The sequence below is a fragment of the Hippocampus bargibanti genome, linkage group LG01 (assembly GCF_051943395.1).
Source record: "Hippocampus bargibanti isolate YZ-2025 linkage group LG01, ASM5194339v1, whole genome shotgun sequence".
NCBI lineage: Eukaryota > Metazoa > Chordata > Actinopteri > Syngnathiformes > Syngnathidae > Hippocampus > Hippocampus bargibanti.
In genome coordinates this window covers 13,060,348-13,077,003 of record NC_142734.1, presented here as the reverse complement: position 1 = coordinate 13,077,003, position 16,656 = coordinate 13,060,348, and the positions used below count along the sequence as shown (strand labels likewise).

At 44.3% G+C, this 16,656-nt stretch overlaps 1 protein-coding gene across 4 annotated transcripts in view; it reads left to right on the top strand.

The window, feature by feature from the left end:
• The window catches only part of LOC148903160 (sodium-driven chloride bicarbonate exchanger-like), a 42,332-nt gene that overhangs the window by 11,578 nt on the left and 14,098 nt on the right, over positions 1 to 16,656 (top strand). For all 4 annotated transcript variants that reach the window (XM_088997276.1, XM_088997267.1, XM_088997257.1 and 1 more), the window contains 5 exons: positions 6,669 to 6,750; positions 12,334 to 12,477; positions 12,568 to 12,709; positions 16,112 to 16,272; positions 16,460 to 16,648. In XM_088997276.1, coding sequence (XP_088853402.1) covers positions 6,669 to 6,750; positions 12,334 to 12,477; positions 12,568 to 12,709; positions 16,112 to 16,272; positions 16,460 to 16,648 — 718 coding nt within the window. The remainder of the gene's footprint in view (positions 1 to 6,668; positions 6,751 to 12,333; positions 12,478 to 12,567; positions 12,710 to 16,111; positions 16,273 to 16,459; positions 16,649 to 16,656) is intronic.

Below are 16,656 nucleotides of genomic sequence, written 5' to 3'. Positions count from 1 at the left end.
GTTATTTTTAATAGCCGATTCAGTAGCTGTGATATAATCTATTGTAGGTATAGTTTTAGGAGTCACTGAGAAATTTAAACCTTTGGTAAGTACCGCCTTTTCTGTCTCTGAGAAAGCGTATTCTTGTAAAATTACAAAGAGTCCTTTGGCAACATAAAATTCCTACTTATTTCAAACCGATAAACACGTTAAGGCAAAAATTAGTGCATCCAAAAGATAGGCTACCAAATGAAAAACAAAGTAATGTAGTTTATTCCATACATTGTAAGAATGAAAATTGTAAAGAGCAGTACATTGGGGAGACTCAACAAATTCTCAAAAAAAAGACTTTATCAACATCGCAGGGATAACACTAGTGGGCCTCAATCGGCAGTACATTTGCACCTAAAAGCTAGCAACCACTCATTTGACGACAATGAGGTTAAAATCTTAGCGAAAGAACATAGATGGTTTGAAAGGGGCGTAAAAGAAGCGATTCTTATAAAACAACAAAATCCTTCGTTAAATCGGTCTGGTGGGGTGAGGTTCAATTTGGATCGTTCATACAATAGCCTGCTCAGGCAAAACAGGTTAGGCAACTTTCGCAATGCTGATGAGGGTCGTTATGCTGATGAGGTGATACCGGGGGCAGTGGGGGTAATAGGCCAATCGTTAGTCAGGAATGTAGGAACAATCAGTGGGGCCACAGGGAGGGGTCCCCCGCCCCTCCCAACCTGAGAGTAGGGACCTATCATAGCTGTGTCCGGCGCCACCATGTCTGGACATTAGGGATATATAAATGGGGCCGATACGACCAGTCAGACTTTAGTTCGCTGACGAAGCCTCTTGGATAGGAGGCGAAACGTCCGAAACCTTCACTTTTGTACAGATGACGGCTGAAGAAACCTTCTCATCGATGGACCACTCCTGTACGACTGAGAGCTTACACAGACGTAATCGTTTCAAAGTCATTTCAACCAGAGCAAAACCGTACCTTATTCTATTCATAAAGACAGACAGTCGGATTCAGTTGTTTCACTACATAACCATTTTATCGTGTCAGTCGTCCTGAAATTATGGCCGGCTGGCACGTAAATAATCTTCTGGAGGGATGATGGAGTGCAGAAACACGTGAGCGTGTCTCTTTATCACGCTTGGTCGCACGCCTCCACCCCTCCTCCATGCACTCCATCCATTCCGGCTCCCCCTGCCGTCTTGCTCACATGCTCCCTCTTCTTCACAAAGGCCTGTAGCACACTCAAGAAATGCATCTTCTATTTAGCCAGAACACAGTATTTCTTTTAATCATTCAAAGAATGTCAGATTTCATTCAGGTAGCTGTACCATTGCAGCATGTAAGTACAAGATGAGGCCTGCTGGCTGGATATTTTGGCTCATTATTTTATAATAGAGGTTTTAATACAAGTATTTGGATTTGTGTGGGAAACATGTTTGTGCCTTCCATGACCTTCTAAAACTGTTAAAGGACAACCGACACCATTTTTTTGTTTCCTAACTGACATCAGAAAAACGTTTTATAGCATCTAAAATACCGAAAACACCAATAAAAATGACTGAAAGCGTCCAAAATCTGCCACAAATCAGCTCGAAACTGGGGATTTTCAGAAAGTCCTGCCCCCAGTTCGTGACGTCACACCAAGTCGTCTTACCTTGCTCAAGAAACAAAACAATGGGCTCATGGAGTTCAGATTCGGAGAAGATGCTTTCTTGTTACTCATCCAGTTATGAATATGATTCAAATAGTTCTGAAGAGGAAAGCATAAATGTTTGCAATTGTTTAAAGGAGTCCTTCCGTGTCATTTTGAGGTGCCCATGCTCCAGATGGCGCCTATGCTCCATTGGAAATGGGCTGATTTGTCTGCTGGGAATTTGTGTCCGCGAATATCAAATAGTATTCTTGGTGCAACACACTACGATTCACCATCGCGTTATATATGTTTTCCTTCTAATTTCGCCATCAACACGGATCAACACTTGAAAGTTTTCAGACCAAACAAAGTACCGTAAAATGCATTGTGTGTCGCTTTCTCGATCAGGGGCGTTCCAAATGTGACGTCATGTAAGGGATCGTCATCAACTCGAAAACAAGACTTCCTGAATATTCAGCGTGAGTCTTAAAACGTAAAATATACCTATATGCGGTGGAATCTTTGTAAAATATGCTCAGTAGAAGTCTTTTGAAGTGATTTTACAAATTATGGACACAACTTGTCCGCAGGCGTCGGTTTTCCTTTAAAGTCAATCCACATAGCGTGTTATGTGGATTGTTTTACACTTTATGAAATCCGACTGTCTTCAAGACCACTTGGGTGTCTGTGATTTGTGCTTGGATGAATCAGTTGGTGGTGACAATGGGAGGAGGAAAACATTTTATGAATGTGTGTTTACAGGATAATGGCTGATGGTTCAAAGAAAGGCTTAGTGATCTGCCACTGCTTGTCTCCGTTGCGTCATCTGACCAGACATTACAGTGTCTAAGATGCTGTATCTTTTCTTTGCGGAAGGTGGTCGTTTGGCTAATTCGCGAATGGCTTCCATGAGGATTTAAAGCCGTTCATTAGCTAGCATTCGCTTGTGCCTTACAGTAGTTAGACTTGCATATTTTGATAGTTCTCCCGATCCCATTTTTGGTTTGATATATTGACACACTGGAGACACTCTTTCTCGTGTGTTGTGCTGAAAAAAAAAACAAACAAACAAACAAACAAAACTACGTAACAAATAATATGACAACACAAAGACACAGACAGACATTTAATCTTAAACACTTTCTGCACCCTGTTTGTTGCATGAAGCAGTTCTAGATGAAAGAGAAGAGGATCAAAGCATTCTTTTCACCAGTGGATCAGGGACGTCATGGTGGAAGGTTTACGTTTGCTAGAAGATAATTTGGATGAATCAAATTTACTTGCTCGGCACTACTATTTTATCCATGACTGACCTTTATAGATAGAAGAGCAGAAACTGAACACTACCCAATGTGGGATAGTCAGATTAGATCTGTAGCGTGTTGTCCAATTCAAAGCTGATCAGCTTAATCTTTCTTTTTTTCCCCATCATCGTGCTGAGCTAACGATTTGGATGTGAATATTAATTGCACACACATGTATTATGAATGTCAGGACCATTTGAAACTGGCGTATTCGTCGCATGGCTGCCACATGTCTAATTTAATTACCAGGTCCTTATTAGAACAATTGTTTAGGAATATTTAATGCCTACTTTCCGTACTGAGACACATAAAAGGAAAGGGGGAAAATGTACAGATATAGAGCAGTTCAACATTAGACACACACTTTATAAGTCTACTCAATGCTGCAGGAGCATGATGTACTGTAAATGTTTAAGCAAGCCTTTGTGTACTTTTTTGTGTCCTATGTCATCCTGGTTGAGTGGCTGAAACATGAACCTTAACTGAGTCTTTGATTGTTGTTCTGGGTCCTTTTGTAACTACTTGAATGAGTTGTCCATTCATTCTCAGAATAATTTTAATGGGCTTACAAGACCCGGAAACGTTCACCTCAGCTTTTACGGTTGATGTCGTCTGACTGTGCTGAGCTGGAGTTCCGCAACCTTGGCAATGATTTGCAAGCTTTTCCAGATTGGTAAACTTCAATCACTTTGTCTTTTATTTGTTTTGCTTTATTCATTTGCAGTAAATTATGGCATGTTGCGTTTCTTTATCAACTCTTATTGCCTACTTATACTCTATATACTCTAATATTTTAATGACTTGTTGAGTCTACAATTCTGGCAGAAATAATCATGCCTGGGTTTCACCAAGAAAATTAACTCGTTCACTGCCAGATGTGCAAAAATGTGTCCACTCCAGTGCCAGTGTTTTTGTCATTTTCACCCAAATTCCAGGACGCACCGAATATTGAGTTTTAGGACTACATAAACATTCAACGCAGCGTAAGAAACTTTACACTGTCTTCTTTCATCAGAAAAAAAGCATTAATTCCTAAGTCATATAGGTGCGGAGTAATATTCGGGCATGGCATTCAATGAGTGAAGACCACCTTTCCAAAATGTAGTTTTTCACAGTTCATGATTTAAAGGACAACCGACGTCTCCGGACAAGTTGTGTTTATAATTTGTAAAATGACTGCAAATGACTTCTACTGACCGTATTTTACAAAGATTCCACCACATATAACTATATTTTACGTTTTAAGACTCACGCTGAATATTCCGGAAGTCTTGTTTTTGAGTTGGTGACGAGTCCTCACCTTACGTCACTGAAGGAACGCCCCTGACCGAAAAAAGGACACATTGTAACAGTCCTTCCATCACGTCAATGCATTTTGCTGTACTTTGGTCTGAAAACTTCGTGTAGAAACAAAAAGAGGCAAAGGGCGACAAAGCTCCATGTAAGGAATTAATCGGCCTGTGGAAACGGGCTGATTAATTCCTTACATGGCTTTGTCGCCATCTTCTGCCTTTTTTAGGTGCGACATTTCCCACCCCTGATGCCTCAAAATGACACGTAATAAATTATTTCATCGATTGCAAACATGTATGCTTTCTTCTTCAGAACTATTTGAATCATATTCATATCCAATCCAATAACTTGATGAGTAACAAGAAAGCATATTCTCCGAATCTGAAGCCATTGTTTTGATTCTCCAGCAAGGCAAGACTTCTTGGGGTGACATCACGAACAAGGGGGCGGGACCTTCTGAAACTGGACACTTCTGGGTTCATTTTTTTGCAGATTTTGGACACTTTAAGTCATTTTTATTGGTGTTTTGCATTTGACTAAAAATATCATACTGTGTGTTTTGGGTATTTTAGATGCTATAAAACATTTTTCTGATGTCAGATAAGAAACAAAAAAGTGATGTCGGTTGTCCTTTAAGCAGAGGAAGCATTTTTTTTCCACATAGAGCTACAAACATTTAAAATATTTGTTTACCTTTATAAATAAAATCATGTAGAAATGGCATTTTCTATTCACTTGTATGTGAAATATTGAGACTGGCTTGATGAACTGAGACTGACGCTTTCCGTTTCTGTTCACAAACTAAATTTAATCTTCTGGCTCATCATCCATGTGCTCTTCCGTGTGTTAGGGAGTGATGTGCTACCATTTCACTGTCCTGTTAATCTTTGTGGGATGATCAGCAAGTCCCACTCTAAGACTGTCACGATATACTGCATGTGAACTTATTTTGTATCCCAAAGCAGAGTTGTTTGGTGTAAGACCTTTGACTTTGAGACTTGGCATTGGATAAATATCTAAAAACAGACATTCAATATTTAATGAGAAATGTTTCCATGTCTCTAAATAACACATGTTCATCAAAATAACCCAAGGACAAAAAAATCAGACATTCATACTGCATATTATTGTCATATTGGAATTGTCTTGTATTCGGGGTCCATCTGTCTCCTGCTGTGAGCCAGCCCTCATCCTGCCTTTGCTTGGCCAATGGCAAGCCCCTCGTTTTGAGTGTTGAAGGCAGTCATTTTTTGGATGTAAAGCCATTGCCTTCAATGTAGTCTACCCAAGGCCTTCAGAAATCGGTGCTGACATCAGAAACATCTTTATTGACCAAGTATTAAGAACATACATGACTTAGTTTTTTTTTCAGTTGCACTATTAGATAAAGTAAATGTTGATTGTCAAATTATAGATTAGAGTGTGCAGGTTTGGAGTTGGTGTATTGGAAAATGATAGGGTCAACTCTGTTTCTTGCTTTAGTAGTAATGGTATTCATCCTCAAATGCAGAAACATGTTTTTGTCTCCCGTAATGCCCCCATAATTATAATTTGCTCTTGTATATTATTTTACAGCATGATTGTAGAAGAGGTGTATTATCGGTCACTTTAGTCCCCACTCAAGGCTCACTCTTACAATGAACCCCTGCTTCTCTTGGAGGATATAGGCAAGTCCTGCTGTGACTAGTGAAAAACCGCAAGTAATTAACTCTCTGCCATCTAAAACTTTGACCAAATGAATCATTTAGCTAGAAGTATGGCAAAAATTATGCTCCCAAAACATTTAAAATCATTTCAACTGAGCTGACAATTTCATCCTTAAAAATAAACCGCCGACTGATGGGTGTGAAGTGTGAAAAAAAAAATGCATAAGAAGTGTGCATTTAGAGCACAGGTGTCAAAGTCAAGGCCCGCGGGCCAAATCCGGCCCGCCACATAATTTTTTTCGGCCCGCGAAAGCAAATCAAACTTGTTAAATTCCATGATGATTGCTAAAATATGAGCCAAAATTTCATATTTTTGGATGTCAACCACAGTAAAAGTCGTTATTCTTGACTTCAGATTTGAAAACGAGTTATTTATTAATTTGCTGTGTGCTCTATATGTAATATTTGAAGGGATTTAAACATTCTAATGGGTTCCCCAAATTCATAACGGCCCTCGAGAGGAAACCATAACTACAATGTAGCCCGCGGCAAAAAATGACTTTGACACCCCTGATTTAGAGAAACAAAAACACATGAACACATGAAGCAGAGAAAGCAGCTTTCAAATAATTTATTCTTATAGGCTGACTTTGTTATGTTCAGAGCTAGCGACCGCTAGTTTCATTCTTTTAGTACAGTTTTGGACATATCTTCCCACTTTGTAAGAAGAGTGTAAGGTTAAAAAACAGTTCCAATTAAACCCTGAACCAAGCTTTCTCTGTGTATGTTTGTGTCAGAGGACTGATGAGGAAGCAGTGGTGGACCGCGGCGGAACTCGTTCCATGCTGAACACCAACTTTGAGAAGGAAGAACTAGAAGGTAACAACCCTGCCAGTGTTGTAAAATCATTCTTTCAAGCTAATGCTAAATTTAGAGTGAGTGTTTTTTTTATATGTGTTGATTTCATACTGCATGTTTAAAATAACTATTAAACCAATCGGTCAATTAATCAAGAAAAGAAAATGTTTATAAAACACAAGTGCTGTTTAAAGTAATAATAATAATAATAACAACAACAATAACAATAACAATAATAATAATAATAAGAAGAAGAAGAAGAAGAAGAAGAAAAAATTGTTATTGTTGTTATTATATTTTTTGTTATTTTTATAAGTTTACCGTACTTGATTCACTCATTCAAAAATAAACAACAAGAAACAAATATGGTAAAATACTGTTCTCGTTATTTTTTCATCAGCAAAATTATATAAATTCCTTCCATAACTCAGTTACTGTACAGCTGGCTTTTGTTTATTTAACTCGCCAAACTAATACATGTATATCGTGTGCCAGACACCCATCACCCAATCACATTGTAGGTGACTGGTTCGTGTGTTGGCCCCACAGTGCCAGGTGAAGGGTTTCATTCCGGCTCCAGCCTTCCTGTGTAAAGTTTGCATGTTAATCTTCTGCCTGTGTGGATTTTTCTCCGGGTACTCCAGTTTCCTCCCTCACTCATGCATGGCACCCTGATTGAACACTCCAAATTGTCCCTAGGTGTGAGTGTAAGCACGGATGGTTATTGGCCGACAACCAGTTCACTGTGTGCCACATAGATGCTAATTGTCAACCTTGGTGCCCATTGAATTTCGCATTTCATGTTAGCCTTCATGTAGCAAAAAAAATGTTCAATAAATGAGGGTACTCGTGTTTCAAGGTGCCACTATACAGTACCAGTCGTGAAAAACTTTGGAATAAAAAGTATATGTTTCAAATCTACGACACAGATCTATTCGATTTGACTGGATACAGTAGCATCTCATATGGTGCAGGAGGCAAGAACAGGGCATTCACAGTTCTCTGACCGCTCAGCTGAGAGCCATGCGAGGGGGTGGGGGTGCGCAACACAGGCCAGTCAGCTCGACTGCAGTAAAAAAAGGGGAGACAGTCAGCTCAGATTATCTTCACTCTAACCTTGTGCCTGCCTGCAAGTTCTGCACGCACAAGTGTGGCAGCTAAAATGTGTTGCCGTTTGTTCGTCCGCATTCATGGGAATGCCAGTAATCAATATTAATGTCCAGTCCTAATTTTGATTAGTTATAAATTGGATATGTTTACAGTTAACAACATCATCAATAACCGACAATAACATATGAAGTTATTGTCAGTAATTTAAAAAAATCTAAATTTAAACTTTTATTCTGTCCATGCCACAATTCAAAATGAAGTTGAAGAAAAACACAAATGGATTTGGTTTTCCCTTGCCCGGACGCGGGTCTTGGGACGTGGAATGTCACCTCTCTTACAGGGAAGGAGCCCGAGCTGGTGCACGAGGTCGAAAAGTTCCATCTAGACATAGTTGGGCTTGCCTCCACACACAGCCTGAGTTCCGGTACCAGCCCTCTCGAAAGGGGTTGGACTCTCTTCCACTTTGGAGTTGCCCACGGTGAGAGGCGTAGAGCAGGTGTCGGCATACTTTTTGCCCTCCGGCTCGCCGCCTGTACATTAGGATTCACCCCGGTAGACGAAAGGGTTGCTTCCCTCCGCCTTCGGGTGGGGGAACGAGTTCTGACTGTTGTTTGTGCATATGCACCAAAGAGCAGTTCAGTGTACCCATCCTTTTTGGAGACCTTAGGGGTGTGCTGGAGAGCACTCCCTCTGGGGACTCCCTTGTTCTGCTGGGCGATTTCAATGCTCATGTGGGCAATGACAGTGAGACCTGGAGAGGCGTGATTGGGAGGAACGGCCCTCCTCGATCAGAACAGGAGTGGTGTTTTGTTATTGGACTTCTATGCTCGACACAGATTGTCTATAACAGGGGTGCTCACACTTTTTCAGCATATGAGCTACTTACAAAAACTACAAAGTCAAAATGATCTACCCACGACAAAAATGCAAAACATAATTATTTTCAAATGTTTTAAGGATTCTTTGTATGTACAATGTATGTTGATGTACCTTGCATAACTGAATAAGCCAATATTGCACAACACACATAATAACTACATATACATAACATAATAAATAACTATTAACATTTTTTTGTAATTACCTGAGTTTACTTTGATGACTTGCACTGAATTGAATCAGCCAGGGATGCATAGTCCGGACAGTAGCTGCTGACAGCCAGCCTCAAGCACATTTCCAAATGTTCATCATTCATGGTGGAATGGTATTTGGACTTAATGATCTTTATGTAGGAAAAGGCTGACTCACATAAATAAGTGGAGCCGAATAATGCAGTCAAGGAGGTAGCACATTTGCTCATGTTGGGGTACTTTTCCTGTGTGAGTAAGTTACAGAACTGTCCATGAGCCCTGGACTTCAGCAGTGAGAACACTCACAATCTCGGATGTCTTTCCACATTTGCTGGGTTAAATCCTCAGCCATGGTTTCAAAGCGCCGTGTAACTGTATGTCTTGACAGCTGCAGAGCTTTGATTGAAGATAATATCTCGGCCTTATTTTTAAAGTCTCTGAACAAGGAGTCAGCTGCTTCAACGAATGCTTCTTTTACCATCTCTCCGTCTTGGAAGGACTTATTGTTTTTAACGATGGCATGACTCACCCGGAACAATGCTTCGGTGGCGGCTTTCGCTTTTGAAGTATGTTGAGTGAAAAATGACTGCTGTCCGGACAACTGGGATTTTAGTTCGTCCACCGTTCTCTTTCTTAGCTGGCTTTTCGGCGGGAAGTCAATGTCGTATTTTCCATGAACAGTCCGAAAATGCCGCTCCACATTTTCCCATTCCGTATGAAAGTAATATGTTTTGCCCCCTTACTTGGTCCCGCTTTCTCACTCATTTTGATCACCATATGTTTTAGCGAGGGCTTAAAATCTGAGGTAATTCGTTGACTAGCTTGTAAATTTTGCTGTGTTTAGCGCTGTTGTTTACGCAAGCACGGCGACCTAAAGGTAAAAATTCAGTTCTGAATGGTTGCCCTGTATGTCAATCAAGTGACGGGACGTTTGATAGGCTGACAAATGTTTTTTTTTACTGTCACGCTACGATCGACCAGTACTACCTCCGCGATCGACGTAATGAGCACCCCTGGTCTATAACAAAAACTTTATTCAAACATAAGGGTATCTATTTGTGCACGTGGCACCAGGACACCCTTGGTCGCAGTTCGATGATTGACTTTATAGGTGTATCATCGGATTTGCGGCCTCATGTTTTGGACACTCGAGTGAAGAGAGGGGCGGAGCTGTCAACTGATCACCACCTGGTGGTGAGTAGGCTCCGTTGGTGGGGGAAGATGCTAGTCCGACCTGGAAGACCCTAACGTGTTGTGAGGGTTTGTTAGGAACGTCTGGCGGAATTCCCTGTCAGAAGGAGTTTCAACTCCCACCTCCGGCAGAACTTTACACATGTCTCGGGGGAGGTGGGAGACATTGAGTCCGAATGGACCATGTTCCGTACCTCCCTTGCTGAGGCGGCAAATCGGAGTTGTGGCCGTAAGGTGGTTGGTGCCTGTCGTGGCGGCAACCCCCGTACTCGCTGGTGGACACCAGTAGTAAGGGATGCCGTAAAGCTGAAGGAGTCCTATCGGGCCCATATAGCCTGTGGACCCCTAAGACAGCTGACAGGTATCGATTAGCCAAACGGAATGCAGCCTCGTTGGTCGCCGAGGCAAAAACACGGGCATGGGAAGAGTTCGGTGAGGCCATGGAAGCCGACTTCCGGACCGCTTCGAGGAAATTCTGGTCCACCATCCGGCGTCTGAGGAGGGGAAAGCAGTGCACCACTAACACTGTTTACACTACAGTGAGGATGGGGAGCTGCTGACCTCGACTCGAGACATCGTGAATCGGTGGGCAGAGTACTTCGAAGACCTCCTCAACTCCACCAACACGCCTTCCTCGGAGGAAGCAGTGTCTGGGGACTCCGAGGTGGGCTCTCCGATCTCTGTAGCTGAAGTCACTGAGGTGGTTAAAAAGCTCCTCGGTGGCAAGGTGTTCCTAAAGGCTATGGATGTTGTGGGGCTGTCTTGACTGACATGCCTCTGCAACATTGCGTGGTCATCGCGGAGAGTGCCTCTGGATTGGCAGACCGGGGTGGTGGTCCCCCTTTCTAAAAAGGGGGACCGGAGGGTGTGTTCCAACTACGGAGGGATCACACTCCTCAGCCTCCCTGGAAAGGTCTATTCAGGGGTTCTAGAGGGGCGGGTCCGTCAGAAAGTCGAGCCTCAGATTGAGGAGGAACAGTGTGGTTTTCGTCCCGGCCGCGGAACAGTGGACCAGCTCTACACCCTTAGCAGGGTCCTCGAGGGTGCATGGGAATACGCCCAACCAGTCTACATGTGCTTTGTGGACTTGGAGAAAGCATTTGATCGTGTCCCTCGTGGAGTTCTGTGGAGGGTGCTTCGGGAGTATGGGGTACAGGAGCGCCTGATACAAGCCGTTCGGTCCCTATACGACCGATGTCAAAGTCTGATTCACATTGCCGGCAATAAGTCGGAATTGTTTCCATTGAGGGTTGGGCTCCGCCAAGGCTGCCCTTTGTCACTGATTCTGTTCATAACCTTCATGGACAGAATTTCTAGGTGCAGCCGAAGCGTTGAAGGTCTCTGTTTTGGTGGCCTCAGTATAGCATCTCTGCTTTTTGCAGATGATGTGGTACTGTTGGGGCCTTCAAGTGGAGCTCTCCAACTCTCTCGAGCGTTTCGCAGCCGAATGTGAAGCGGCTGAGATGAGAATCAGCACCACCAAATCTGAGACAATGGTTCTCAGTCGGAAGAGGGGGGAGAGCCCTCTCCGGGTCAGGGAGGAGATTTTGCCTCAAGTGGAGTTTAAGTATCTGGGAGTCTTGTTCACGAATGAGGGTGTGAAGAAGCGAGGTTGACAGGTGGATTGGTGCGGCGTCTGCTGTGATGCGGACTTTGTACCGATCTGTCGTGGTGAAGACGGAGCTGAGCCAAAAAGCAAAACTCTCAATCTACCGGTCAATCTACGTCCCAACCCTCATCTATGGTCACGAGCTATGGGTTGTGTTCGAAAGAACGAGATCCCGGATGCAAGTGGCCGAAATGAGCTTTCTCCGTAGGGTGTCCGGGCACTCCCTTCGAGATAAAGTGAGAAGTTCGGTCATCCGGGAGGGGCTCAAAGTCGAGCCGCTTCTCCTCCACATCGAGAGGAGCCAGATGAGGTGGCTCGGGCATCTGATTAGGATGCCCTCAGGACACCTCCCTGGTGAGGTGTTCCGAGCATGCCCCACTGGCAGGAGACCCAGGACACGCTGGAGAGACTATGTCTCCCAGATGGCCTGGGAATGCCTCGGGATCCGCCAGGACGAGCTAGAAGAAGAGGGAAGTCTGGGCTTCCCTACTGAAGCTGCTGCCCCCGCGACCTGACCCTGGATAAGCGGCAGAAGATGAATGGATGGATGGATATTACTGCAGTACTAAATGCTCACTCCTCAGTTGGAAGATGATTTTTTTTTCTCCCTTTTGTTGACTCCAGGTCACCGTACTCTGTATATTGGGGTTCATGTTCCTCTGGGTCGGCGATCACATCGTCGCCACCGTCACCATGGCCATAGACACAGGAAGCGGTCCAAGGAAAGGGACTCCACAACTGACGACGGACGAGAATCCCCCTCACACAGTCGGTGTCCCTTTGACCATTATATTTGCATATGACTGCTGACATATTCTAGCTGCAGTTTTAACAGAAATGAAGCCTTGTGTGCTACAGAAGACACACCAGCCCAGAGGGTGCAGTTCCTCTTGGGGACAGAGGATGGCGATGAGGAGCACATCCCACACGCTCTGTTCACAGAACTGGATGAAATCTGCCTCAAAGAGGGGGAGGACGCAGAATGGAAGGAAACTGCGAGGTGGGTCTGTTTTTGTTGCACTGCGTCTGATTTTTATCAATAGTCATTTTCATCATGTTCGCAAACAATGGCAACAGGTGATCGTCTGTCCCTGACTTGAACAGAAAACGGTGACAAACTCTTGTTGTTGATGATGATGATGATCTAACCTTTATTTGTGTCACATTGGAGAAATTACTATTTCACAGCAGCAAATTATGAAAGGAAGAGAAAAGGAAAAAGAATAAGTAGAAAAACAATCTAGAAGCTGCTGTAAAGGCAGCCATTCTCGCGGCACAATTTTTAAGTCAAAACAACAAAAAATGTTGTGCATGTTGTTGCAATATCAGACATACTTTTTAATTTATTCTTCCCTAAATAACCTGACTTGATTGTGGGTGCGCGACCATAAATACCATATACTGAAAATTACTGAATTTTGGATGGGTATGGGGGTGTGGAAGTGCTTTAAAAGCACAAGGATGGAGGATGATTGTGGTATTAACAAGGTAAAAGGTCGCTTCGCAACTTTAATCAGTACCTATGCTCCCACCTTGGATGCTGACAATAACACCAAAGATGACTTGTATGAGTCCCTGGATGCAACCATATCTAAAATCCCTGCCTCTGATGAACTTGTTCTGATGGGTGACTTCAATGCCCGAGTAGGTACTGATGCCAGGCTCTGGAAACAAGTAATCGGAAGGCATGGGACGGGGAAAATAAACAGCAATGGCCTCCGACTCCTCACTCTGTGCTCTGAGCATCAGCTGATTGTAACCAACACCATCTTTCAGCTGATAAATAAATACATCACATCATGGATGCGCCCCAGGTCCAAACATTGGCACCTACTGGACTACATCATCACAAGGCAACAAGACCAAAATGACGTCTGCATCACGCAGGCCATGCGTGGGGCTGAATGCTGGAATGATCATCGACTGATCAAGTCCAGGCTCAAGCTGAGAATTCGACCTCCTCATAAGAAACAGCAACCCCAAAGGCATCTTAACTCCAGGGCCCTGGAGTCCCGAGAATGTGCAGCCAGCTACCGCAACAAGCTGGCAAAGGGACTTGCCAGCCTGGACAAGGACACCAGTAACGATGACCTTGATGTTGAAAGCAGGTGGAAAAAAATTGAGGACAACAATTCATCAAGCTGCCTCTGTGACCATCGGCTTTACTCAGAAACGTCACCAAGACTGGTTCGATAACAGCTCAGCTGCCATACAAGAGCTTTTGGAAGCCAAGCGCAAAGCCCATACCACACTTCTCTCCAACCCTCACTCTCCACTTCTTCTCTCTCACTACAAGGCCATCCGTGGTGAAACACGGAAACAGCTGAGGATTATGGAAAACAAGTGGTGGCTCAGCAAGGCCCAAGAAAACCAGGGGCATGCAGACAACAACAACACACATGCCTTCTATGATGCTGTAAAATCCCTGCATGGCCCACAAAGACAACACATTGTTCCACTTAGATCTGCAGACGGTTTTGTACTACTGAAGGACAAACAGCTAATACGTGAGCGCTGGGCAGAGCACTTTGACTCCCTGCTCAACCAAGTAAACCCATCTGTACTTAACTCCCTCCCAGAGCTTCCATCAGTTCTCTCCCTTGATGAACCTCCTCAGTTCACAGAGGTCCTCTCTGAAATCCGGAGCCTCAAAAACAACTGCCCTGGCCCTGATGGCCCTGATGGCCTTCCAGCTGAGGTTTTCAAGAGCGGCGGTTACCTCCTGACATGGCAACTTTACCACCTCATCTGCAATATCTGTCAAAACAGGACACTTCCTCTGGAATGGAAAGACAGCAACATTGTCACCATTTATAAAAGGAAGGGGGACAAGTCAGTCTGTGGCAACAGCCGTGGCATCTCCCTGCTTTCTGTTGCTGGCAAGATTCTTGCAAAAGTAATGCTGTTCCGTCTTACATCGCACATTACCGAAGACATCCTCCCAGAGACACAATGTGGTTTCAGAAAGGATCGAAGCACTCTGGACATGATCTTCGCTGCGCGCCAAGTTCGGGAGAAATGCAGGGAACAAAACAAGGACCTCTATATCACCTTCATCGACCTTACCAAGGCATTTGACACAGTTAACCGTGACATTCTCTGGACCATACTGCAGAAATTTGCCGTCCCCTCCAAATTTCTCGGCATCCTTAAACAGTTCCACAGCGGCGTGCAAGCAACTGTACTTGTTGGTGGCCAGCAATCTTCCCCTTTCCCTGTGGAAGTCGGGGTGAAGCAGGGTTGTGTAATTGCCCCTGCTATATTCAACCTGTTCCTGATGGCAGCTACGCTCCTCTTCCATAAGTCCATCCAGGAAGGTGGCGGCGTACAAATCCAATTCCGCCTGGATGGTAGCCTGTTTAACATCAGACGCCTACAGGCCAAGACCAAGACCCTGATCAGCGTCATCCACGAGTTACAGTATGCAGATGATTGTGCTCTGCCGGCCCACAGCCGAGCTGCCATGCAACATGCCTTTGATACCATGTCCTCCATCTTCCGATCACTCGGTCTCGTGATCAATGTAACCAAAACGGAGGTCATGGCAAAAGAGAGTTCTCCACCCCCAGTGTTCACCCTCAGTGGCACACCCCTCAAGGTTGTCCAACAATTCAGCTACCTCGGCAGCATTCTAACACCCTCCTGTCTAATTGATGATGACGTCCAGGCCCGCATCAATCAAGCAGATTGCGTACTTGTGTGTTCGAAAACAACCACTTAAGAACTCCAACAAAAGTCACAGTCTACCAAGCAGTGTGTGTGTCCACGCTGCTATATGGCGCAGAAGCCTGGACCATCTATTGACGCCATGTGAGACGCCTTGATGCATTCCACATCGGTGCCTCCAACGGATCCTTGGCATCACCTGGCAGGATCGTGTCCCACACATTGACATCCTTCAACGCACTGCCTCCACTAGCAAAGAGGAAACTCGGGTGGATTGGACATGTCATCCGGATGCCTCGCTGCCGCTTGCTTCGGCAGGTGCTTTATGGACAACTCTAGTCAGCGAATAGGAAGCCTGGTGGTCCTAAGCTGCGATACAAAGACCAGCTTAAACAGACTCTAAAGAAATGCAACATCAAGCCCAGCGATCTGGAGTCTGCTGCAGCTAACAGGCCACTCTGGCGTTCCTTATGCCACGAAGGGGTGACACAACTTGAAGACAAACGCACCCAGAGGAGGATCGTGCGGCATCAGCAAAGACACCTTTGTGCTGCTCCAGTCCCGCTCCGGCAGCCCGGTCTTGGCCTCACATGTCCTGAATGTGGCAGGATTTGTGGCTCCAGAATCGGGCCATGAACATGTGAATCCAATTGGGATCAGACTACGAGATAAATAAGTTCATTCAGATGTTGATTGTTTGTCCCCAGTGAAAAATGATCTATGTGCTTGTGTGTAGGTGGCTGAAGTTTGAGGAGGATGTTGAGGATGGCGGAGAGCGATGGAGTAAGCCTTACGTGGCCACTTTATCGCTACATAGTTTATTTGAGCTGCGCAGCTGCATTATGAATGGCACTGTTATGCTGGACATGAGAGCAAATTCGCTGGAGGAGATTGCAGGTAAAGAATGACTGTGAAACTTATCGTTAACTATTTTCGGAGCAGCTCACTTATTCACATTTTTGGAGTGTTTTATATCTATCTGAGATATTGACAAAATACATTGACAAAATACCATACGATATAAAATATGTAAATATAAAAATGTCATAATCTCAAACCAACAGCAGCTTCCTCTTCGTTTCAGACATGGTCCTGGATCAGCACGAAGTGTCTGGCCAACTGGGTCATGATGCCAGGAGAAGGATCCGTGAAGCCCTGCTCAAGCAGCATCACCACCAGAACCACAAGAAGCTTGCCAACCGCATCCCCATTGTACGCTCCTTTGCAGACATTGGCAAGAAGCAATCGGAGCCTCATTCCATGGATAAGAACGGTGAGTGT